The sequence below is a fragment of the Thamnophis sirtalis genome, unplaced genomic scaffold (assembly GCF_051295495.1).
Source record: "Thamnophis sirtalis isolate CommonGarterSnake01/CBP01778 unplaced genomic scaffold, rThaSir2_p1.2 scaffold_13, whole genome shotgun sequence".
Classification (NCBI taxonomy): Eukaryota; Metazoa; Chordata; class Lepidosauria; order Squamata; family Natricidae; genus Thamnophis; species Thamnophis sirtalis.
Genome location: NW_028261393.1, coordinates 3,122,927 through 3,143,527, shown reverse-complemented (window position 1 = coordinate 3,143,527; position 20,601 = coordinate 3,122,927). Strand labels below are relative to the sequence as shown.

Below are 20,601 nucleotides of genomic sequence, written 5' to 3'. Positions count from 1 at the left end.
TTGCTGCTTTGATGGGATCTTGCCCAAACCTACGGGCAATGTTGGCTGGGAATTGTGGGGCTGGTAGTCCCAATGTATCCATGGATAGGCCCCAAGCTGGATCTGGGCCAGAGTAAGGAAGGAGATTAGGACAATTAATAGGTCTGATGATTAAAACCAAGGATGCATCTGTAGGTGAGAACAGCGGATAGGAAGGTCGAAAGGACAAAAGTTTTGGCAAGCGGGCTCAGAAAAATCCAGCTATTTTTCTGGATTCACCTAATAGCTGTCATTAATCTGACTTTAGAGTGGTGTTTCTCAACCTTGGTGACTTTAAGCTGGATGGACTTCAGCTCCCAGAATTCCCTAGTCCCCTAGCCGCCTGGGAGAATTCTGGGCGTTGAAGTCCATCCAGCTTAAAGTCACCAAAGTTGAGAAACACTGTAAATTTGCAGACCTGAGGAATTCTGGGAGTTGAAGTCCATCCAGCTTAATGTCACCAAGGTTGAGAAACACTGCTTTAAAATATAGTGTGTTTTCCAGTCCAACTTCCACCAGAGGCACCGACAAATGCACAAGCAGGGCAACCCCCCCCCACACACACACACAAACACACACACAACCCTTCCCCTCTTGTTGATCCCCTGACTTTCAAAAGTAGCCTGCTTTTAAACTCCGAGATTCCTTTTAGACCCTGTAGCAAATCCCATCTCTTCAAACTCCAGAGAGGTTTCCTCTTTCTATAACACACACACAGCCCCGGGGAGGAAGCAGCATTAAGAGTTGTGCTGCAGGGCGCAAAAAACTTCCAGTTGCTCGCCTGCATCTATTTTCAGAAGCTCCCGGTTCCTCCCCACCCCCTCCCACTTGATTGGCATTGCCCAAAATGCCCAAATGAAGAAGAAAGCATCCAGATGACAACAAATAGGACCCAAATATTTATTCAAACAAAACCAAGTCAGGAACTATGAACAGAAAAATCAGAAACTTGTCACCCGCTGCCTGTAAGGATTCCCATTTCCTCTTATCACCCACATTTATTTTAGTGGTTACCTCCTTGTTTAATTTTTCCCTGTAGCCGTTCCCTGCATCGAGACACAGAACTGCAGCAGCTGAGAGAGGATCAGGGGTTAAAGAAATACAATTTTTAGAAAAAAAGGAGAGGGTGGAAAATCAGTAGTATAACAGCAACAAAATACCCCAAACCAATTCATAGGTTAGCGTTAGGGTGACTTTTGAGCCTTTTGCAAGACTAGCCTAACAGCGCAACCCTGTTCCCAAAAGCAGACAGCTGGTGCTTAAAGTGTCTTCCCCATTGCTGATACCCTCCATCTTAAGAAAAAAGATCTTTCTCGGACCATTACCACAGACAAAAGATGGCACACATCCAGGCACCGGAAAACCACAGTGCCCGATGAATCTGGCAGGTCACGGCTGCTCTATTGTGCCTCATGATGGGGTGCAAATCTTCTGGAGTGGGCCTGAGTGGTAGATGAGGCATTGGCGGGGTCCCCAGAACTGATGTCAGAAGGCAGGTGCCGAAGAGATCCTTGACTGCTGAAGGAAGAAGAGAAGGTGAGGCTGGATTCTGGTAAGAAAAAGACACAAGAGAAAGGACAGGAGAGTTAAGGATTCGCCAGGAGGAGCCGGCTCCAAGTCCCCATAATTAGAACATGTAAAAGAGTCAGATTAAAAAAATGAGAAGAATATACCTCCAAAGGATGATCATTTCGTTGTATTTAAGTACAATGACAATAAAGATTATACTATACTATAATCGTATTGCATTAACAGATAAAATCCTATGAACCAGTTTGGTCCAGTTGTTTAGGCCCTGGGCGAAAAGAGAGAAGTTGAGTTCTAGTCCCACTGAAGGGATGAAAGCCGGCTGGGTGACTTTGGGTCAATCACCAGGAAACAGTGAGTTCTAGTCCAACCTTAAGCATGAGAGCCAGCTGGATGATTTTGGACCAATCACCATGGTGAGTTCTAGTTCCTCCTTAGGCATGAAAGGAGACTGGGTGACTTTGGGCCAATCACCAGGAAACAGTGAGTTCCAGGCCTGCCTTAGGCTGTTCTAGGTGTTGCAACAGAAAAGACACCTTTGCGGGGTCCCCAAAGATGCTATTGTTTTAGTCAGGAGGAGCCGTGTGTGCCCATTCTGTCTGACCATACAGGGCAGAGTCGTGGTGGCGCAGTGGTTAGGATGCAGTATTGCAGGCTAACTGCCGACTGCCAGCAGTTTGATTCTGACCAGCTCAAGGTTGACTCCGCCTTCCATCCTTCCGAGGTGGGTCAAATGAGGACCCAGATTGTTGGGGGCAATATGTTGACTCTGTAAACCGCTTAGAGAGGGCTGCAAAGCCCTGTGAAGCGGTATGTAAGTCTAAGGGATATTGCTCTTGCTAGAAACCTCTCCGATAACTCATGCAGAAAAGGCACCTGATTGAAGTAACGGAATATCCTAAATCCCAACTCTAGGATGGCAGGGCAGAAGAGCAGGTGAGACACAACCTCGGCGAGATCCTGCAGACTTCAGCAGGAATAGATTAAGCCAGAGGTGTCAAACTCAAGCCTGCGATGTGCTTGGATCTGGCCCGTGGGGATGTCCTGGAAAATGTAAGGGGCTGGCACACATCGCTTCAGTCCAGTCTACCCAATGCGAGGAGGAAACGTGCCAGCAGTTTGGGGAGTGGCGTCAATATGGCCACACCCACCCAGTCAAGCGCGCCCACCTGTCCCCCACTCCCCGAGGTTAACCACAGCCCTGATGCAGCCCTCAATGAAATTGAGTTTGACACCCCTCGACTAAGCAGACTGATGTGGCAAGAAGCAGATGCAATTTTTACTTCTTGTACCCCGGGCACGAAAAATGCAGCCCACTAGGAGTCCCTGAGCAAGATGCCAGGAGGTCCAAGAAAGCAGAGATGACTCTGGCGACAAAGGTCCCACCTTCTCAAAGGTCCCTGGCTGGGCAAATCTGCCTTAAGGAGCCTCAGCGATGAAATTCAATTTTTTTTTACTAGTGGTTCTGTGGGCGTGGCTTGGTGGGCGTGGCAGGGGAAGGATGCTGCAAAATCTCCATTCCCTCTCCACTCCTGGGGCCAGTCAGAGGTGGGATTTGCTGGTTCTCCAAACAACTCAAAATTTCAGAACTGGCTGAATTTCACCCCTGCTCAGTGGGCTTCAAGCTCAAAGTCACTTTTTAGTTTGCCCGTAGGTTTGGTTGAAATGTCAAGAAAACAGTCCAAGAGGCCACTGGTTGGAAACTCACCAGCCCGAAATGCTATAGCTTCCTCCATCTTCTTTAACGTCCTGTTGCAGAATCGTTTAACCCAAGGGGCCACTGTGTCAACGAAGATATACAGAATGACCAGTCCAATGATAACAGCAAATGAAATCTGAGAGAAGGAAAGAGGAGAGGGCGAAGGGTGGGCCGTGAATTCCTCAGCTGAGAACCCCACCCACCCATTCCCCGTTGTCATTGTCTTCTTATCCTGCTGGCCCAGGAATGCTCAGCCTTCGTTTTAGTTAGGGTGGGGAGAATAATTTCACACACACACACACACACCCAGGTGAGATCCGGACAGGCCCTTTCGGTCTTCTGAAAGGGCCTGAAAACCTAGCTCTGCCAACTGGCCTCAACAGGAGCGTTGTCATTCTGAAGATGGTCTAAGGCCCTAAGACAATGCTTCTCAAACTTGGCAACTTGAAGATGTCTGGACTTCAACTCCCAGAATCCCCCTAGTCAGAAATGCTGGCATAGGGGCTGGGAGGGGCTTGCTGATGGGAGCTGCTCATTACAGCTCCCGAATCCCTGGTCGCGTTATCTGTCGGATGACCAATCCATCAGACGTCTGACAGTTTGTTTACCTTTTTCTTCGGGCAAGAAGATAAGGTGAGCCGTTCTGCTGAGCAAAGTGCCATCCGACCCTCGCAGTTTGTTTCTGGGAGGGGGTGAAGGCCAGCTGAGGGCAGAATTGTCTTCGTGCCGGGAATTCCAGCTGCGATTTGCAGTGCGAAGCAAACTCTTCTTCAGAACAAAATTTGACTTACTGAGTCCAAGGCGAGCAGGATCGGTACACGTGAACCTTTAATTGTTTGTATTAAATCTTAGCTTCATTTTTACAAGAACTCCTTCCGATAACTTAACCACTAAAGAGACAGTTAAAATGCTTCGTAACACTGTTTATGTTTTGAATTTCTACGGAGTTTTAAAACTTCAAAGGAAAGGAGTGATTTATCACTTTACTTTACTGCTGTATAATTGGCCAGCAGAGTTTTATTAATTGGTTGAAGAAGAAATTTGGAATGGCTTCTAAGTAAAACCCTACTCAAAAGATCCCCCCCCCCGGCTCCTAAAAGCTCTGGCACCTCGCCCGCACCTGGCACAAAACTGCAGTCACTGCTTCCTACTCCCCCTATAGGTGAGCCATTACCGAAAGAATTTTTTCTGAAGGAGCTGGTTGAGGCTTTTAAAACTCAGGCAATTACGATGGAAACAAAACTCAAAGAAGGGCTCAAAGAAGAGATATCCGTTGCGCATAAGGATCTGTCTGATAAACTTGAGACCCGGGTTCAAAAGATTAGAGATGATATGCTGGGAATTGTTAGTTTGTTGACAGAACATGTTTCCGGAATTGAAGACAGATGATCTTAATGACGCCAACATTAATTTGGTATCGAAAACAGGGGTGGTGCAACAAAAAGTTGAAAATGCTGAAAAAGAAACTATTATGATACAGTATAGACAAATGGAACTTGCACTAAGAGTAAGGGGTTTGCGTGAAAACAAGCAGGAAAACTTGAAACAGATTCTTTCAGAAGCTTTTGATAGCCTGATGGGAAGACCAGGGGGTAACTCTGATTGGCAAATTGATAACGTTTACCGCGCTAATTCTTGGCTGGCGAAGCAGAAGCAGCTTCCACGGGACATTGTGATATATTTTACTAGAAGAGACATGAGGAATATGATATTGCAAGAGTCTTATAAAACCAAGCTTCAAATTGGGGGTCAGGAATTGACTGTTCTGAAAGAGATACCACCTGAAATGCTAAGATTCAGGAAAGACTATGCCTTTTTAGTTGAAGAGTTTAGAAATCGTCAGCTACAGTTCAGATGGGATGCACCATTTGGCCTAGCACTCACTTTTGAGGGGCAAAGATATCGTCTCAATTCAGTATGGAAAGCTCGAGATTTTTACCATAATATTTTGAAGGCTGGACATTCCGCACCATCTGGACCCAGTGAAAGAGAACAAGAAGGACAAGATAGACAGCAAACTACACAATTATCCACAAGGATGGATCATCTTTCTCTCTTAGAAGCACAAGGAGCCATGAAACAAAGACCAAACCGTGTGATTACCAGACGAATGGATCAACAACTAAAAAAGCAACAATCACCTGCCATCGGTCAAGATCTTACATTTACCAGCTTAGAAGCAGTGGGAGGAGCCAGGCCAAAGGTTAAACTCCAGGATATCCAGGTGGCTCTAAAAAAGCTTCAGGGAACCAAAGATGACAACTAAGCTTCTAACATGGAACGTCAACGGATTGAACTCTCCACAGAAGAGAAAGAAAATATTCCACTATCTTAAACAGTTCAAGAATGATATAATTTGCTTGCAAGAAACTCATATTAGATCAACTGATCAAAAATATTTGATTAATACAAGATTTGGTCAACACTTTATAGCTTCTGCTATGGAGAAGAAAAATGGTATCGTTATGTACTTAAGAAAAGACATGAAAGCTGAATTAATCGAAGCAGATCCCCACGGAAAATATATTGCAATAGATCTGGTATTAGAAGGGAAAAGGACATTGATACTGGGAATATATGATCCCAATCAACAACAAGATGGATTTTATAGAAAACTTCATGCCAAATTGGTACAGTGGGATTATAGGTCTTGCATACTACTGGGTGACTGGAACGGTGTTATGGACACTAAGAAAGATAAGAAGGTTTCCCGCCCAAATACTCAAATGCGAGCAAAACTACCTAAGTCCTTTTTCGATATGATGGATGACTTCGAATTGAGAGATATTTGGTGAGAAAGAAATGCAGAAGAACATGACTTTACCTTTTTCTCTGATAGACATCAATCCTTTTCTAGGATCGATTTTATATTAATTACTAATGACTTGCTTTCCAGGGTGAAGAAGACAAAGATCTCAGCTAGAGTTTTATCAGATCACAATCCAGTTTGGATGGAGTTGGAGGGGTGACACAAGCAAGAAGGTCATGGAAATTGAATGAAAATTTATTCAGATATGAAAAATACATTAATGAATGTAAAAAATTGCTAACAGAATACTTTGTTTTTAATATGAATAAGGGCACACCTATGGAAATTGTATGGGATGCAAGTAAAGCGTATATGAGAGGAGTTTTGATAAATATAAATAGATTACATAGACATAAACAAGTGGTAAAACGAACAGAAATGGAAGATGAAATCAGGAAGAAAGAGCAAGAGTTAACTTTAAAACCAGGAGATATAAAGATTAAAGAAGCAATTACCATATTAAAGGACCAATTTAACATGTTGATCTCAGACCAGGTAACTACTAGTTTGTTATACGCAAAACATAATACTTTTTGTAATGCAAATAAATCTGGCAGATGGTTAGCATATCAGATTAGGAAAAAACAAAATTCTCGAAATATAACTAAATTGCTCTATAGAGGGAAGGAAGTGTTCCAGCAGGGTGAGATTCAAAAGGTCTTCCGGGAATTTTTTACAGAGCTGTATAAGGGTGACAAAATTAACGGCCTAGACATAGCGAGATACTTGGACAAAGAAAAAATAACCATAGTTAAAGAAGAGCAAAGGCAAAAATTGAATCAACCAATAACTTCGGGGAAAATTCTGCAGGTAATTAAGCAGTTAAAAGCAGGGAAGGCACCTGGTACAGATGGCTTGACAGCGGGTTACTATAAAAATCTACAATTAGAAATGGTAGAACCTCTTAAGGAATTATTTAATAAGATTCAAACGGAAGGTAAGGTGCCCCCATCTTGGAAGACAGCTTTTATATCCCTGATACCTAAAGAAGACCAAGATATTACTCAACCAAAAAACTATAGACCTATCTCATTACTTAATGTAGATTATGAAATATTTACTAAAATACTAGCAAATAGGTTAATGTTGGTTCTTCAACAATTGATTCACAGTGACCGAACAGGTTTTATTCAAGGGAGACAAATGAGAAGTAACGTAAGATTAATTGTTAATGCACTAGAATACTTGGGAAAGAACAATCAAATTCCTGCCACGTTCATATTTCTGGATGCTGAGAAAGCCTTTGATCGAGTTAACTGGCAATTCCTGTTGAAAACACTGCAAAAAATGCAAATAGGAGAAAGTTTCTTACAATCAATCAAAGCAATATATCAACAGCAAACGGCTCAAATTATAGTCACTGGAAGTTTAACAGACTCTTTTCAAATTGGGAAAGGTACAAGACAGGGTTGTCCCTTGTCTCCATTACTGTTTATTATAACTTTGGAAATACTGCTGAACAAAATACGGGGCTTGGAGGGTCCAAAGGGAATTAAGATTAGGCAGCAAGAATATAGAGTGCGTGCTTTTGCGGATGACTTGGTTATAATATTAGACCAACCGCAGGAATCTAGTATAATTTTAATGAATACGATTAACCAATATGGTCAAGTGTTTTAAAATAAATCTAGGGAAAACAAAAATACTAGCTATAAAAATGAATACTAAACAAAAGGAAGGAATGATAGGATGTGAAACAGTTAAGAAGGTCAAATACTTGGGAGTTAATATTTCAACCTCAAATGGGAAATTATATAAGTATAATTATCAACCACTTTTGCATAGCATACAAACAGAGATGAAAAAATGGAACAAGTTGCAGTTATCTTTGTTGGGAAGAATAGCAGCAGTGAAAATGAATATTTTACCTAAATTTTTATTTCTTTTCCAAATGCTACCTATACTTAAAAAAGATGCGAACCTGCTAGAATGGCAGAAGGGTATTAATAAATTTGTATGGGCAGGAAAGAAGCCGAGAGTAAAGCTAAAAATAATGCAAGATGTGCGTGAGAGGGGAGGTTTGAAATTACCCAACCTAAAATTATATTATGAAGCAGTAGCATTATCTGTAATTAGTGATTGGATTGACTTAACTAATGATAGGATGCTTAATATCAAGGGGTATGATTTGGTATATGGCTGGCATGCTTACCTGTTATACAACAAAAAAGTGGACAAAAACTTTAAAAGTCATATTTCAAGAAATGCTTTACTGCGGGTTTGGAAAAAATATCAATACAAACTAAATGACAAGATACCCATGTGGGCAATTCCTAGACACGCAATAGAAAATATGAATATAGCACAAAAACAGGATATAATTACTTACAGACAGCTTCTTACCCTAGAAAGGGGTGTATTACAACTAAAATCCTTAGATGTATTAAAAGAGGAAAAGGTAATTCAAACATGGTTCCAGTATGGACAGCTACAGGCCAGGTGGAAAACAGATCAAAAAATTGGTTTCATGCAAGTCAAGGATAATTTATTTAAACAAATAAGAGATCAAAGTTTAATGCATATAAAGAGGATATACAACGTATTAGTACAGATGGATTCAGAAACAGAACTAGTTAAAGATTGTATGATAAAGTGGGCTCAAAATATTGAAGAACCAATAATGTTGGATACATGGGAAAGAATCTGGGTAAGAAATGTAAAATTTACACAAGCCCAAAACCTGAGAGAAAATTTTTACAAGATGTTCTATAGATGGCATTTAGATCCTAAAAAGTTGGCTTCTATGTATCCGAATTTACAACCCAAATGCTGGAGATGTGGTTCTCTCGATGCTACATATTTCCATATATGGTGGACTTGCCAAAAGGTTAAGGTATTTTGGATAAAAATATGGTGGATTATGCAAAATGTTCTTTAAAAAAGGATAAAGTTTACTCCTCAGTTATTTTTGTTAGGTATAATTACTGACTGTACAGCGGTAGAGATTAACTTGATTTTGCACTTAATAACTGCAGCAAGATTGTTGGTGGCGCAATACTGGAAGAAGGAAGAGTTTCCTACAATTCAAGAATGGACATTGAAAGTCACAAATTTAGCCGAGATGGCTAAAATATCTGCATATCTTAAGGACCACTCAAATGAGAGATATAAACGAGACTGGAAAAAATGGATTGATTATATACAAAATAAATACAGGACTAAGAAATTCCAGATAGCCTATGCTTAAGATCAGGAATGATTTAAATTGTTTAAAGTTAGTTTAGCAAGGAGGAGCTAAGTTCAATGTAAAGATGTAATCAATTTCTTATTCTTTTTTCCAATGTATTTTAGACTGTTTTTGTTAAAAATCTATACTGTGTATGAGTTCTGGGAAGGCCGGGGGGGGGGGGGAGGGGAAGGTTGTGGGGGGGGGGAGGGTGGGGAGGAGGGATATATATCAGGTTTGACGAGACGTGTTAGATTTTAATGTAATTTGACCCCACATGTATACTGTTTTTTCTTATATTTTCATTACTATTATTATTACTATTTTTTTAAAAAACTAGGATATGTTAAGCATATTGACATGTAGCGGAAATACACCAATGAGAGGAGGAGTGGGAAACAGAAGGGAGAAGAAAGGTGGGAATAGAAGGATAGGAGAGAGGGTAAGGGGGGAAGATGAGAAGGATAAGGAGGAGTGGATTGTAGAGAGGGGAGCAGTAGAAAGGGAGGGGAAGTAGAGTAGGAAAGGATGATGGAGGGAAGATAGAAAGTTGGAGGGTGGTAGAAGAAAGAGGTGTATGGAGAGCAGAAGAGCTATAATGGGTTTCTATTTTCTGGGCATTGTTGACAAGAGGAACTGATGTAATTATTATTTAATACTATATGATACGGGCTATGTATAGTATACATGTGAGTGTGTGTTATGAAAATGAAAATAGAAATAAAAAATATTTATAATAAAAAAAGAAATGCCGGCATAGGAATTCTGGGAGTTGAAGTCCACACATCTTCAAGTTGTTAAAGCCCTTAGCCTCCCGATCCCAGAAGGGAACCACCGGGGAGCCTCTGGGGCTGAGGATACACGACACTTGTCAAGAGTCTCCCTGCTGAGTTCACTGGCTCTTTCCCTTCCTTTTACACGCGGAATAGGCTTCCCAACAGGGTTGCCCTTCACGCAACCCCTGAACCTAGTGTCAACCCTGAAGCTGACCTGGCCGAAGCCACCTTGGAGCTTCAGTGCTGCCACACTGGAGCTGAGGGATGGGGGGATTTGAGACAGTTGGGGCTTTGTAGCCAATTGGACCATGTGACTGATTGTTTTGAGAAAGTGAAAAACTTTTAATTATCATATTTTTTGGAGTATAAGATGCACCTTTCCCCCCAAAAAAGAGGATGAAAATCTGGGTGCGTCTTATACACTGAATACAACATTTTTGGCCTTTCAAAACTCCGCCCATATTGCAAAAAAGGACGTGCAGAGGGTTAGGGCCGTTTTTTACTTGTTTTTGCCCTCCGGTCCCCCCCCCCCCCTCCCGCCCAAGGAGCACTTTGCAGGCCTCTCAAACTCTCTGGATGCCCCGTTTTTCACAAACAAAAATGAGGCATGCAGAGGGTTTGGGAGGCCTGCAGAGTGCAAAAACGTTTCTTTAAAAAAATTACCTCTTCAAAATCTTGGTGCGTCTTATACTCTGAAAATTATGGTAGGTGAAAACCGCGGCAACGTTCAGAGTCGGTTTTCACCAGATCCGTGCCAATATGATATATCCAATAAAGCTATTTCTTTGAGGCATCTACCCGCCTTGGAGTTTTGCTAGCTAGGGGTCTATTACTTGGCATCCTGACACCTAGTCAAAGCCCAGCTGTCTTACCTTCATTATGTACATGGCACGGTGGGGGCTGAGGCGCAGGCCGTGGATGTGAACGATGAACTCCAAGGCATAGTCACAGTAGGTGGTTTGGTCGACCCCCCTGTGGAAGCAGACAAGAACAGAGAGAGGTGGGCCACGGGAGCAAAGCGTCCGTCTCTCAACCTGAAGCTGACCGGACCGAGGCCATTTTGAGGCTTCAGTATTACCACACTGGAGCTGAGGGATAGGGAGGGGGGAGTAGAGATAGCCGGGGTTTGTAGCCAAAGCAAAATACTTTCTCCTGGGAACCAAGGCCATTCCCACAGGTGCTCGGAGAGAGGAGGAGTGAAGTTACCAGCCAATTGGAGGCCACCTTGATTGGACCATGTGACTGATTGTTTGGGGAAGAGAGAAAACTTTCTTTTAATTAGGTGAAAACCGCGGGAACATTCAGAGTTGGTTTTCACCAGTCTGTGCCAATGTGATACATCCAATAAAACTGTTCTTGGAAGAATTTTGTTTGCTATGGGGGTATTACTTGGAACCCTGACACCGTCCTTTTTAAAAAGTTTTCCCTCGCCTCACAGTGATTAAATCCCATCGCAGGCTCTCATTTTCTAGGTTTCTACATCTGTGTTTCTCGGCCTTTAAGAAGTTGGACCTCAGCTCCCAGCTTCGGGGAGCTGAAGTCCACCTGTCAGATGCGAAAGACTGAATCCACATGTAAAGGTCCAAGGAAACGGGATTTACTGCTAATCATGCCTAAGCAGAGAAATCTTCTCCACTAACCTTTAGTACCTGCTCAGAGTCACCATGTTTCCCTGAAAATAAGACAGAGCCTCATTTTCTTTTGACCCCTGAAATAAGCGCTTGGCCTTATTTTTGGGGAGGTCTTATTATTTTTCAGGTGCAGGTGGTGGCGAGCGTGGTCACCTCATGGCTGCTGCTGTGTTGCAATATTTGGGGGAGGGCTTATTTTAGCACATGCGCTCAAAAGCCTGATCAGGCTTATTATCTGGAGAGGTCTTATTTTCAGGGAAACAGGGTGGATAAGGGTCACCTGAATTCAAAGGAGGTTGGGCTGTGTTTATCTGTGACTATGTAGGGATTCTAAACTGGCTCCTCTGCCACTCCTTCTCCTACACCACCCGTCTTAAAATGACGGAGGTTGAGAAACACCGTTCTACATAATTAATCAAGGTCTTAGTCCAACAGTCTCCAGATCATGGGCTTCACTCTTGCAGCAGGCTAGTAATTTAATAAGAACATACTACACACATATGCACAGATAGGCAGACAGACACATCCACCCTTAGAAAAAGCTCTCCCTGTGCATTCTGGCATGATTTCACCCGACTACAGGCAGAGGAATCAGTTTCAACATCAAAATCCCAAGTACCTGTTGGATACTTTGATCACAAAGAAATAATCGGGAGTGGCCAAACTTTGAGGGACGATATCGTAACACGGAGAGTTTTTCTGACAAATCCACCTAAAGGGGGAAAAAAGAGATTTTGTGTCAGGCAAGATCCTACAATGGGATGCTTCATATCTATGGGTGGAATCCTGTTTTTTTTTTAAGATTGGTTTGGGATGGTGTAAAATCCAAAAAGGGTAAAGGTTCCCTTTGCACATATGTGCTAGTCATCCCTGACTCTAGGGGGCGATGCTCATCTCAGTTTCAAAGCCGAAGAGCCAGCACTCTCCAAAGACGTCTCCGTGGTCATGTGGCCGGCATGACTCAACCCCGAAGTGGCACAAAATGCTGTTACCTTCCCACCAAAGGTGGTTCCTATTTTTCTATTTTCATTTTTTACGTGCTTTTGAACTGCTAGGTTGGCAGAAGCTGGTTGTTTTCTTGCAGACATTTCATTTCCCGACTAGGGAATATTATCAGGGCTAGAAGGGAGTGGGATTTGCTCTGTTTATAAACAGTGGGTTGCACTGTCAGTGTTGGTGGGATTCTCTAATTAGGCTGTTGTTTAGAGTTTGATTGTTTGTCTGAGTTGGTAGCTTCTTGATTGGGGTATTGTTATTCAAGGTTGACTCAGTCTTCCATCCTTCCGAGGTCGGTCAGACGAGGACCCAGATTGTTGGGGGCAAGAGGCTGACTCTAAGCTGAGAGGGCTGTAAAGCCCTTCCTCCCTCCCTCCCTTCCATGGTGTGCAGTAGTTAAACTGCAGCATTGCAGACTAACTCTGTCCACTGCCAGCAGTTCGATCCTGACCCGCTCAAGGTTGACTCAGCCGTCCATCCTTGTGAGGTGGGTCAAATGAGGACCTATATTGTTTGGGGGGGGCAAGAGGCTGACTCTGTAAACCACTTAGAGAGGGCTGGAAAGCCCTGTGAAGCGGTATATAAGTCTACGTGCTGTTGCTAGTGTTTCCTTCTTGGTTGTTGGTCTACCCCAAACTATATCCAAGCCTCTTTCACTGGAGGATAGAATTCGAAGAGCCTGCCTAGAAGCGGATCTGCAAACCCAAACCGACAAGCGTATCTTTCACAGTAGAACTTACACAATTCCAGAGTTGGATTCAGAGAGAATCGGGAATCCTTCCTCATTGGTATCATTCACTTCTACGTCGGCTCTCGCCCAGATCAAAGCTGACGAATTACTAGAGAAGCCAAATACAGATCAAGACCGTCCACATCAGGAGTCCAGAGCCCTTTCCCCCCACTTTTTTTGTAGCAGATCTTCCATTCCTGACTGCCACATGATCTACAGGGGGCTACCCTAGAAGATTATTCAGAAGCTGAAGCTGGAGCAGAACACAGTCCTGTGTGCCCAGTTTGGGGCTGTGTCAGAGGTAGCATTCAGCAGGTTCTGAGCGGTTCTGGAGAACCGGTAGTGGAAATTTTGAGTAGTTTGGAGAACCGGCAAATACCACCTCTGGCTGGCCCCACCCCCATCTATTCTCTGCCTCCTGAGTCCCAGCTAATAATAATAATGCCAGAGTCGAAAAAAAAGAAGTAGAAAAAATAATGAAATATCGTGACCTGGCCATCGAAACTACATGGCTATGGATGAAGCATGTAACCATGGTCATCGGGGCATTTGGCACGATGTCCAAGAGTTTTACAAGATACATGAACAAATTGCAGCTTCCTGCAATAAAACCAGCGGAACTTCCAAAAACTGCCCTACTCGGAACATCTTATATTTTAAGAAGCTCCTGGTTGATACCTGGGACGCTGGCAGCAAACCGTATCAACCATTAGCACCAGTCACTGGTATTTATGGTGCATTTTTGAATGTTCAGTTGCTGAGTTTCATGTTTAATGAATAAAGTATATAATAATAATAATAATAATAATAATAATAATAATAATAATAATAATCGGCTAATCAGAAGATATAGATTGGATACAAGAAACATCAAAGAAGCTGTAGAGATTGTAAAACAGCAGATAACAGCAACAGCTAGAAAAATTGAAAGATATGAGGCACGAATCATCCAATATAAACAAAATCAGCAATTTCGATCAGACCAACGGCGTTTTTATCAAAGTCTTAATGTGAATGGTGACACCAAAAGTGAAAAACCAGAAAAGCAGGCCACAGTTGAATTCTGGAAAGAATTGTGGGAAAATGCAAAGGACTACAACAAGGAAGCAAAGTGGATACATGACTTTGAGAAAAGCATTGGCAACAAACAAATGCAAGTATTAGAAATAACAACTGAGATGATCAAAAATCGAGTTAAAAAGGTAAAGAATTGGACATCACCTGGAAAGGACCAATTACATGGTTTCTGGCTCAAATATCTGACCAGTTTACATGCAATATTGGCCAGGCAACTGAATGAAATTTTACAAAAGGGCCAAATTGATGAATGGTTGACAACTGGAAAAACATACTTGATTCAGAAAGATCCAACTAAAGGAACAACACCTGAAAACTATAGACCAATAACATGCTTGCCAACAACCTTCAAATTACTCACAGGCATTATTGCAGATAACATGATGGATTATTTGGAAACAAACAACATCTTGCCAGTAGAGCAAAAAGGCAACAAAAGAAGGAGCAGGGGCACAAAAGATCAGCTTCTAATTGATAAAATGATATTAGAAAATTGTAAGAACAGAAAAACGAACTTGAATATGGTCTGGATTGATTACAAAAAGGCATTTGACTCACTGCCACATAGTTGGATCATAAAATGCTTAGAAACAACTGGCATTAGCAAAAATATTACATCCTTTACTGAAAAGGCAATGAAACAATGGAGAACTGAGTTGGCAGTAGGGAATGAGAGCTACGGAATGGTTAATATCAAGCGAGGAATTTTCCATGGTGATTCACTTTCACCTCTTCTCTTCATCATCGCAATGATCCCACTATCAGTAATCTTAAAAAAAATGAAATTAGGCTACCAAACAGCCAAAAAAGCTGAAAAAATTTCGCATTTACTATATATGGATGATTTGAAACTCTATGGAAAGTCAGAAATAGAAATCCAATCATTGACAAATACAGTCCGAGTATTCAGCACCGATATTTCAATGCAGTTTGGCATGGAAAAATGCGCCACTGTATCCATAAAAAGGGGCAAAATCACTGCATCTGAGGGAGTTGAAATGCCCAATGGCCAACTAATTAAATGCAAAGAAAATGAAGCCTACAAATACTTAGGCATTCTGCAGTTGGATAACATCAAGCATGGAGAAGTAAAAACTATTGTCAGACGAGAGTACACCAACAGAGTTAGGAAAATTTTGAAATCTAAATTGAATGGTGGAAATACAATCAAAGCCATAAATACCTGGGCAATACCAGTTATAAGATACACAGCTGGCATAGTTAACTGGACACAAGCTGATTTGGACCTTTTGGACCGAAAAACCAGGAAACTAATGACAATGCACTACAGTTTACATCCACGTGGTGATACTGATAGACTATATCTGCCCCGAAAATCAGGTGGCAGAGGATTATTACAAGTGAAGCAAACAGTTGAAGAAGAAAAACATGCACTGGCTGATTATTTAAAAGACACTCAAGAACATCTATTAATCGAAGTAAAGAACAAAAATCTACTGAAGGCCCAACAGACAAAACAAGAATACAGAAAAGATGTGATAAAATCAAGAATGGAGAGTTGGCAGAACAAAGCACTGCATGGTCAATTTCTGGAAAAAATAAAAGATAAAGTGGACAGGGAACAAACTTGGTTATGGTTAAAAACAGGTACATTAAAGAAAGAAACAGAGTCACTAATCCTGGCTGCGCAAGAACAAGCTATCCGCACAAATGCCATTAAGGCCAAAATCGAAAAATCCTCTGATGATGCCAAATGCAGACTTTGCAAAGAAGCTGACGAAACTGTTGATCACATACTCAGCTGCTGTAAAAAAATCGCGCAGACCGATTATAAATTGCGGCACAATTCAGTAGCACAAATGATCCATTGGAATTTGTGCAAAAATTATAATATTAAAACAGCAACAAACTGGTGGGAACATCAGCCTGAAAAAGTCACAGAAAATCAGATGGTCAAGATCTTGTGGGATTTCCGTATACAAACCGACAAAATACTGGCGCATAATACACCAGACATCACACTGGTTGAGAAAAATAAGGTCACAATCATAGACATCGCAATACCAGGTGATAGCAGGGTCGCCGAGAAGGAACATGAAAAAATCGCAAGATACCAGGACTTAAAAATCGAAATTCAACGACTATGGCACAAACCAGCAGTGGTAATTCCAGTGGTAATTGGCACACTGGGTGCTATTCCAAAAGCACTGGAATTACATTTAAAACAGTTAAAAATTGACAAAATCACCATCAGTCAAATGCAGAAAGCCGCACTGCTTGGATCTGCACGCATATTAAGAAAATACGTTACGACGTCCTAGGCCCCTGGGTGGGGCCCGACTAGTAACCAATGCCAAATCCGGCGAAACAACTGGCCGCTGTGATACAATTGTATAATAATAATAATAATAATAATAATAATAATAATAATAATAATAATAATTCTTTATTGTCAGTGGACAACATATATTCCAGGGGTAAGTTTCTGCTGGCATTACTGCTGGTTCAGTGCATGCGCAATTTTGCCTATAAATAGGTCTGCCTATAAATGTTACCTATAAATAGGTCTACGTATGCGCAGAACATTTAAAAAGGTCAAAAAAAGATGTCATGGTGGCTGGGGAGCTGGTTCAGGTGTGTGGCGAGCATGCCATCCCTACCAGTTGCCATTTACACTACCAGTTTCACCAAACCGGTGCAAACCAGAAGGAACCCACCTCTGATATGTACCATGATCAGGAGGAAATGGGGATTTTGCAGCCCACCAAGCCACTCCCACAGAACCGGTAGTAAAAAGTTTTGAATCCCACCCCTGGGCTGCACATATAACACATGTTTTGGGTGAGCAGCATCAGTTACCGGTTCGTTTGTGAGTTCAATTCAGACTGGGTCTAGGCAGCAGCCTGCTGAAAAGTTACCTGTTAGTGTTGTATTTTACGATCTCTTCCGGAGTGAAGTATCTGATGTTGCTCTGGGAAAAGGGACCCCCGCCAATGATGGTAAAGAGGTAGCTGTCAAGAGAACAAGGAAGACGGAAGATTCAGATTCAGAACAGAGCTGGAAGGGACCCTGGAGGTCTTCTAGTCCAACCCCCTGGCTCAAATAGGAAACCATGTTGTATCGTGCCAGACCAATGCCCATCCGGTCTCTTCTTAAAAACATCCTGCGATGAAACACCCCACAACTTTAGAAGTCTGATTCTTCTCACTTATTGTTATGTGATGTCACAATCACATCGTTGTTATGTAGCCAACTTACACAATCCCCCCCTTTCGGTTAAATACGATTTGCACAGTTGAGAAAAAGCCACACCTCTCTTTTTGGGCCTCCCCCCCCCCCATTTTAGATAGCAGGAACTAAAAAGCCACCAATTGATTGCCAAAGCTGATTTTCTAACGCTGCCTCAACCTCGGCAATGTTAACGTGGGTGGACTTCCATTCCCAGAATTCCCCAGCTAGCGCTAGGCAAAGATTCACTATCAGGCTGATCAAACCTGCCACCACTCCCCCCCCCTCTCCCTCTCTCTCACACACACATAGACAGAGGGGGGGGGGGAAGGAGGGAGGGAGAGAGAGAAAGAGAGAGAACCAGCCAGCCTTTCTGGTGCTGATGTAGGAGCTTCCCTGAACCAGTTTTCTTCCTCTTCTACCTCTTATTGCCAAGACCCCAAAGCAGGGGTGAAATGCTACCGGTTCAGGCCGGTTCGCTCGAAGTGGTAGTTTAAAAATGCTTTAAAAAGTTTTTTTTTTAAGTTCTCACGATCAGCTGTGCCTGATTGTCTGTGAGGCTTGTTGCAGGGGCCATTTGGTGCAAAGTCCAGCTGCTTTTCACATTGTGTATGAGTCAGTTGTGCAGCCACGCCCACCTGGTCACATGGCCACCAAGCCACGCCCACAAAACCGGTAGGGAAAATGTTTGAATTTCCCCACTGCCCCAAAGGCAAGGCCCCATTCCCCACCCCAACCCCAGGTCCCAACTCTGCAAGGCCTGAGGCCCGTCCCCACCTCTCTTACCTGCCCTGGAACCGCCCCGACTCTCCGGTCACCATGTCTTGGATCAAGAAGAACGGGTAGAAGACTGCAAGGGAAACAAGCAAGTGCCTTGCTCCCAGCTCACAAACGGGAGTAGATGGGAACACGGCGGGGAACGCGCTGGGGTTCCCAGGCTGTCTCTCGAAAGGTTTCCAGCAGGTGGCTGACTCAAATCCAACACCCATCCTTGAAGCTGACTCCGGGGGAACTGGATTCGCACGGGTTTGGTTTTTTTTTTTTTGCCTCTCCTGCCTTCTGAGTTACTCAGGAGTAGGCACAGGGCGGCCTCAGACACGCCCACCTAGACAAATGCAGAGAGGCTCTGTCCTAACTACGTTGGCCCCTAACCTGGATTCCCTGAATGATGGTACTTTCCAGGAATGGTATGGAAATATGGTTGTCTCTGTTATTGGCAATGATGGAAGTGATGATAATGAAGAAAAAGAGGAGGTGAAAAGGAGGAGGAAGGGTGGGGAGAGGGGACGAACAGAAGGAAAAGGAGAAGGGGGAAAGAAAGAGGACGGAGAAGGACAGAAGGAAAAGGAGTCAGAGAAGGGGGGGAGAAAAAGAGGAGGAAAAGGAGGAGGAGGAGGAGGAGGAGGAAGACTGTGGGATCCTTGGTGCTGTCTGAGCTTGGGAGTTTTCCTGCAGACGTTTCATTACCCAACTAGGTAACGTTATCAGTGCTAGAAGGGAGTGGGGTTTGTGAAGAGGAGGTGGGGGGGAGATGCAAAGTCATTTACCATCGCTGAAGAAAAAACAGGGCATTTCTGGATCTGGTTCAACACAGTCAAAGTAGTGCTTGTTCTTCTCCGTGGTGTAATTCTGTGTGTAAGTGATGTCAAACGCCAATCTCTTGCCTGGGGGGCATCCGATAAGAATCAAGAATGTTTTAGAACCCTGGGGGCCAACAAAGAAGTGGATTTATACATCCCTTCTCTTTCACATTGAGGTATAAACACGGCCATTTTTAAAAAAAACCATTGCCCCTATGGCAGGGGTGCCTAAACCTGGCAACTTTAACACTTGTGGACTTCAAGAATTCCCCAGCCAGAACATTCTGGGAGTTATTAAGTCCACAAGTCTTAAAGTGGCTCAGTTTGGACACCCCTGCTCTAATGGAAGACATTCTAAGGAGGAAGTCTTGAAGATCTTGTACCCATTTTATTACTGGCTTTATTCTGTGTCTTACGCCACGTGTGTTGATATCCATTGTTGTTTAAAATAAGCCAGTCGTTCTGTGTGGTCCCCCTGCTGTTTGTCTGTTGGAAGGAAAAGAAACTGGGAAGAAATTGCCTTCCTGAGGAATTCAGATTACCAGCAAGTGCGGGGACAAGCTTCCATGACGATAACAGGCCATATCCGAATGGACCACCTGAGAAAAGTGGACAAAAGATTCATGGATCCCTCAGAGGAAGGAAGTAGAAAGAGCAGTTTCACCAGCTAACAATTAAGACAGAACAGGAAACGCTTGGCCAGAGGTGAAAAGAAAATGGTGAGAGATTTAGAGGGACCAAGCTTGGTCTCCTGATTGTGGCACTAGGTTAGAAGCTGGCGGCTGGGAGCTCTAGTTTTGCCTTAGGCATGAAAGCCAGCTGGTTGACATTGGACCAATCACCAGGGGACTGGGAGTTGTAGTCCCACCTTAGGCATGAAAGCCAGCTGGGTGACTTGGGCCGCCAGGAGACACTGAATTCTAGTCCCACTTTAGGCATGGAAGCCAGTTGAATAACTCTGCCCCAATCACTAGGAGACTATGAGTTCTAGAGCTGCCTTAGACATGAACACCGGCTGGGTGACTTTGGCCCAGTCACTTTTCCTCATCCCCACCCACCTCCCAGGCTAGTTGCTATGGGGAAAATAAGAGGAGGAAGGAGTACAAGGAATGTTCGCCCTCGTGAGTTCCTTATAAAGTGACAAAGGTGAGGGCAATCACTCAAGCCAATCAATCAATCAACTAAGACCAGAGCAGAGATCCATGGATATCCAGAACTGCTGATGAAGCCTCACCTTTAAGTCAGCTGAGCTTTTCAGAAGGCGCCGCCCGCTGAGTTGCTGCCTTGGGTAATTCCCACTGTCTTTAATGGTTACCTATTGGGGGTGGGGAGAAGTCAGATCAGAGGTGGGTTGCTACCGGTTCGCACTGCTTTGCGTGAATCAGGAGTGGAAATTGCCACTG

General features: G+C 43.1%; 1 protein-coding gene across 1 annotated transcript in view; it reads right to left on the bottom strand.

Moving 5' to 3' along the window:
• Window positions 1-1,258: 1,258 nt before the first annotated feature.
• Window positions 1,259-20,601, bottom strand: part of LOC148042895 (cation channel sperm-associated auxiliary subunit gamma-like) — a gene marked incomplete at its 5' end in the record, with an annotated part of 53,198 nt that continues 33,855 nt past the window's right edge. Inside the window, 10 exons of the mRNA XM_087727713.1 lie at window positions 1,259-1,567; window positions 3,254-3,380; window positions 10,868-10,967; window positions 12,246-12,338; window positions 13,363-13,461; window positions 17,309-17,401; window positions 18,405-18,468; window positions 19,166-19,322; window positions 19,741-19,797; window positions 20,433-20,513. Coding sequence (XP_087583839.1) covers window positions 1,419-1,567; window positions 3,254-3,380; window positions 10,868-10,967; window positions 12,246-12,338; window positions 13,363-13,461; window positions 17,309-17,401; window positions 18,405-18,468; window positions 19,166-19,322; window positions 19,741-19,797; window positions 20,433-20,513 — 1,020 coding nt within the window. The remainder of the gene's footprint in view (window positions 1,568-3,253; window positions 3,381-10,867; window positions 10,968-12,245; window positions 12,339-13,362; window positions 13,462-17,308; window positions 17,402-18,404; window positions 18,469-19,165; window positions 19,323-19,740; window positions 19,798-20,432; window positions 20,514-20,601) is intronic.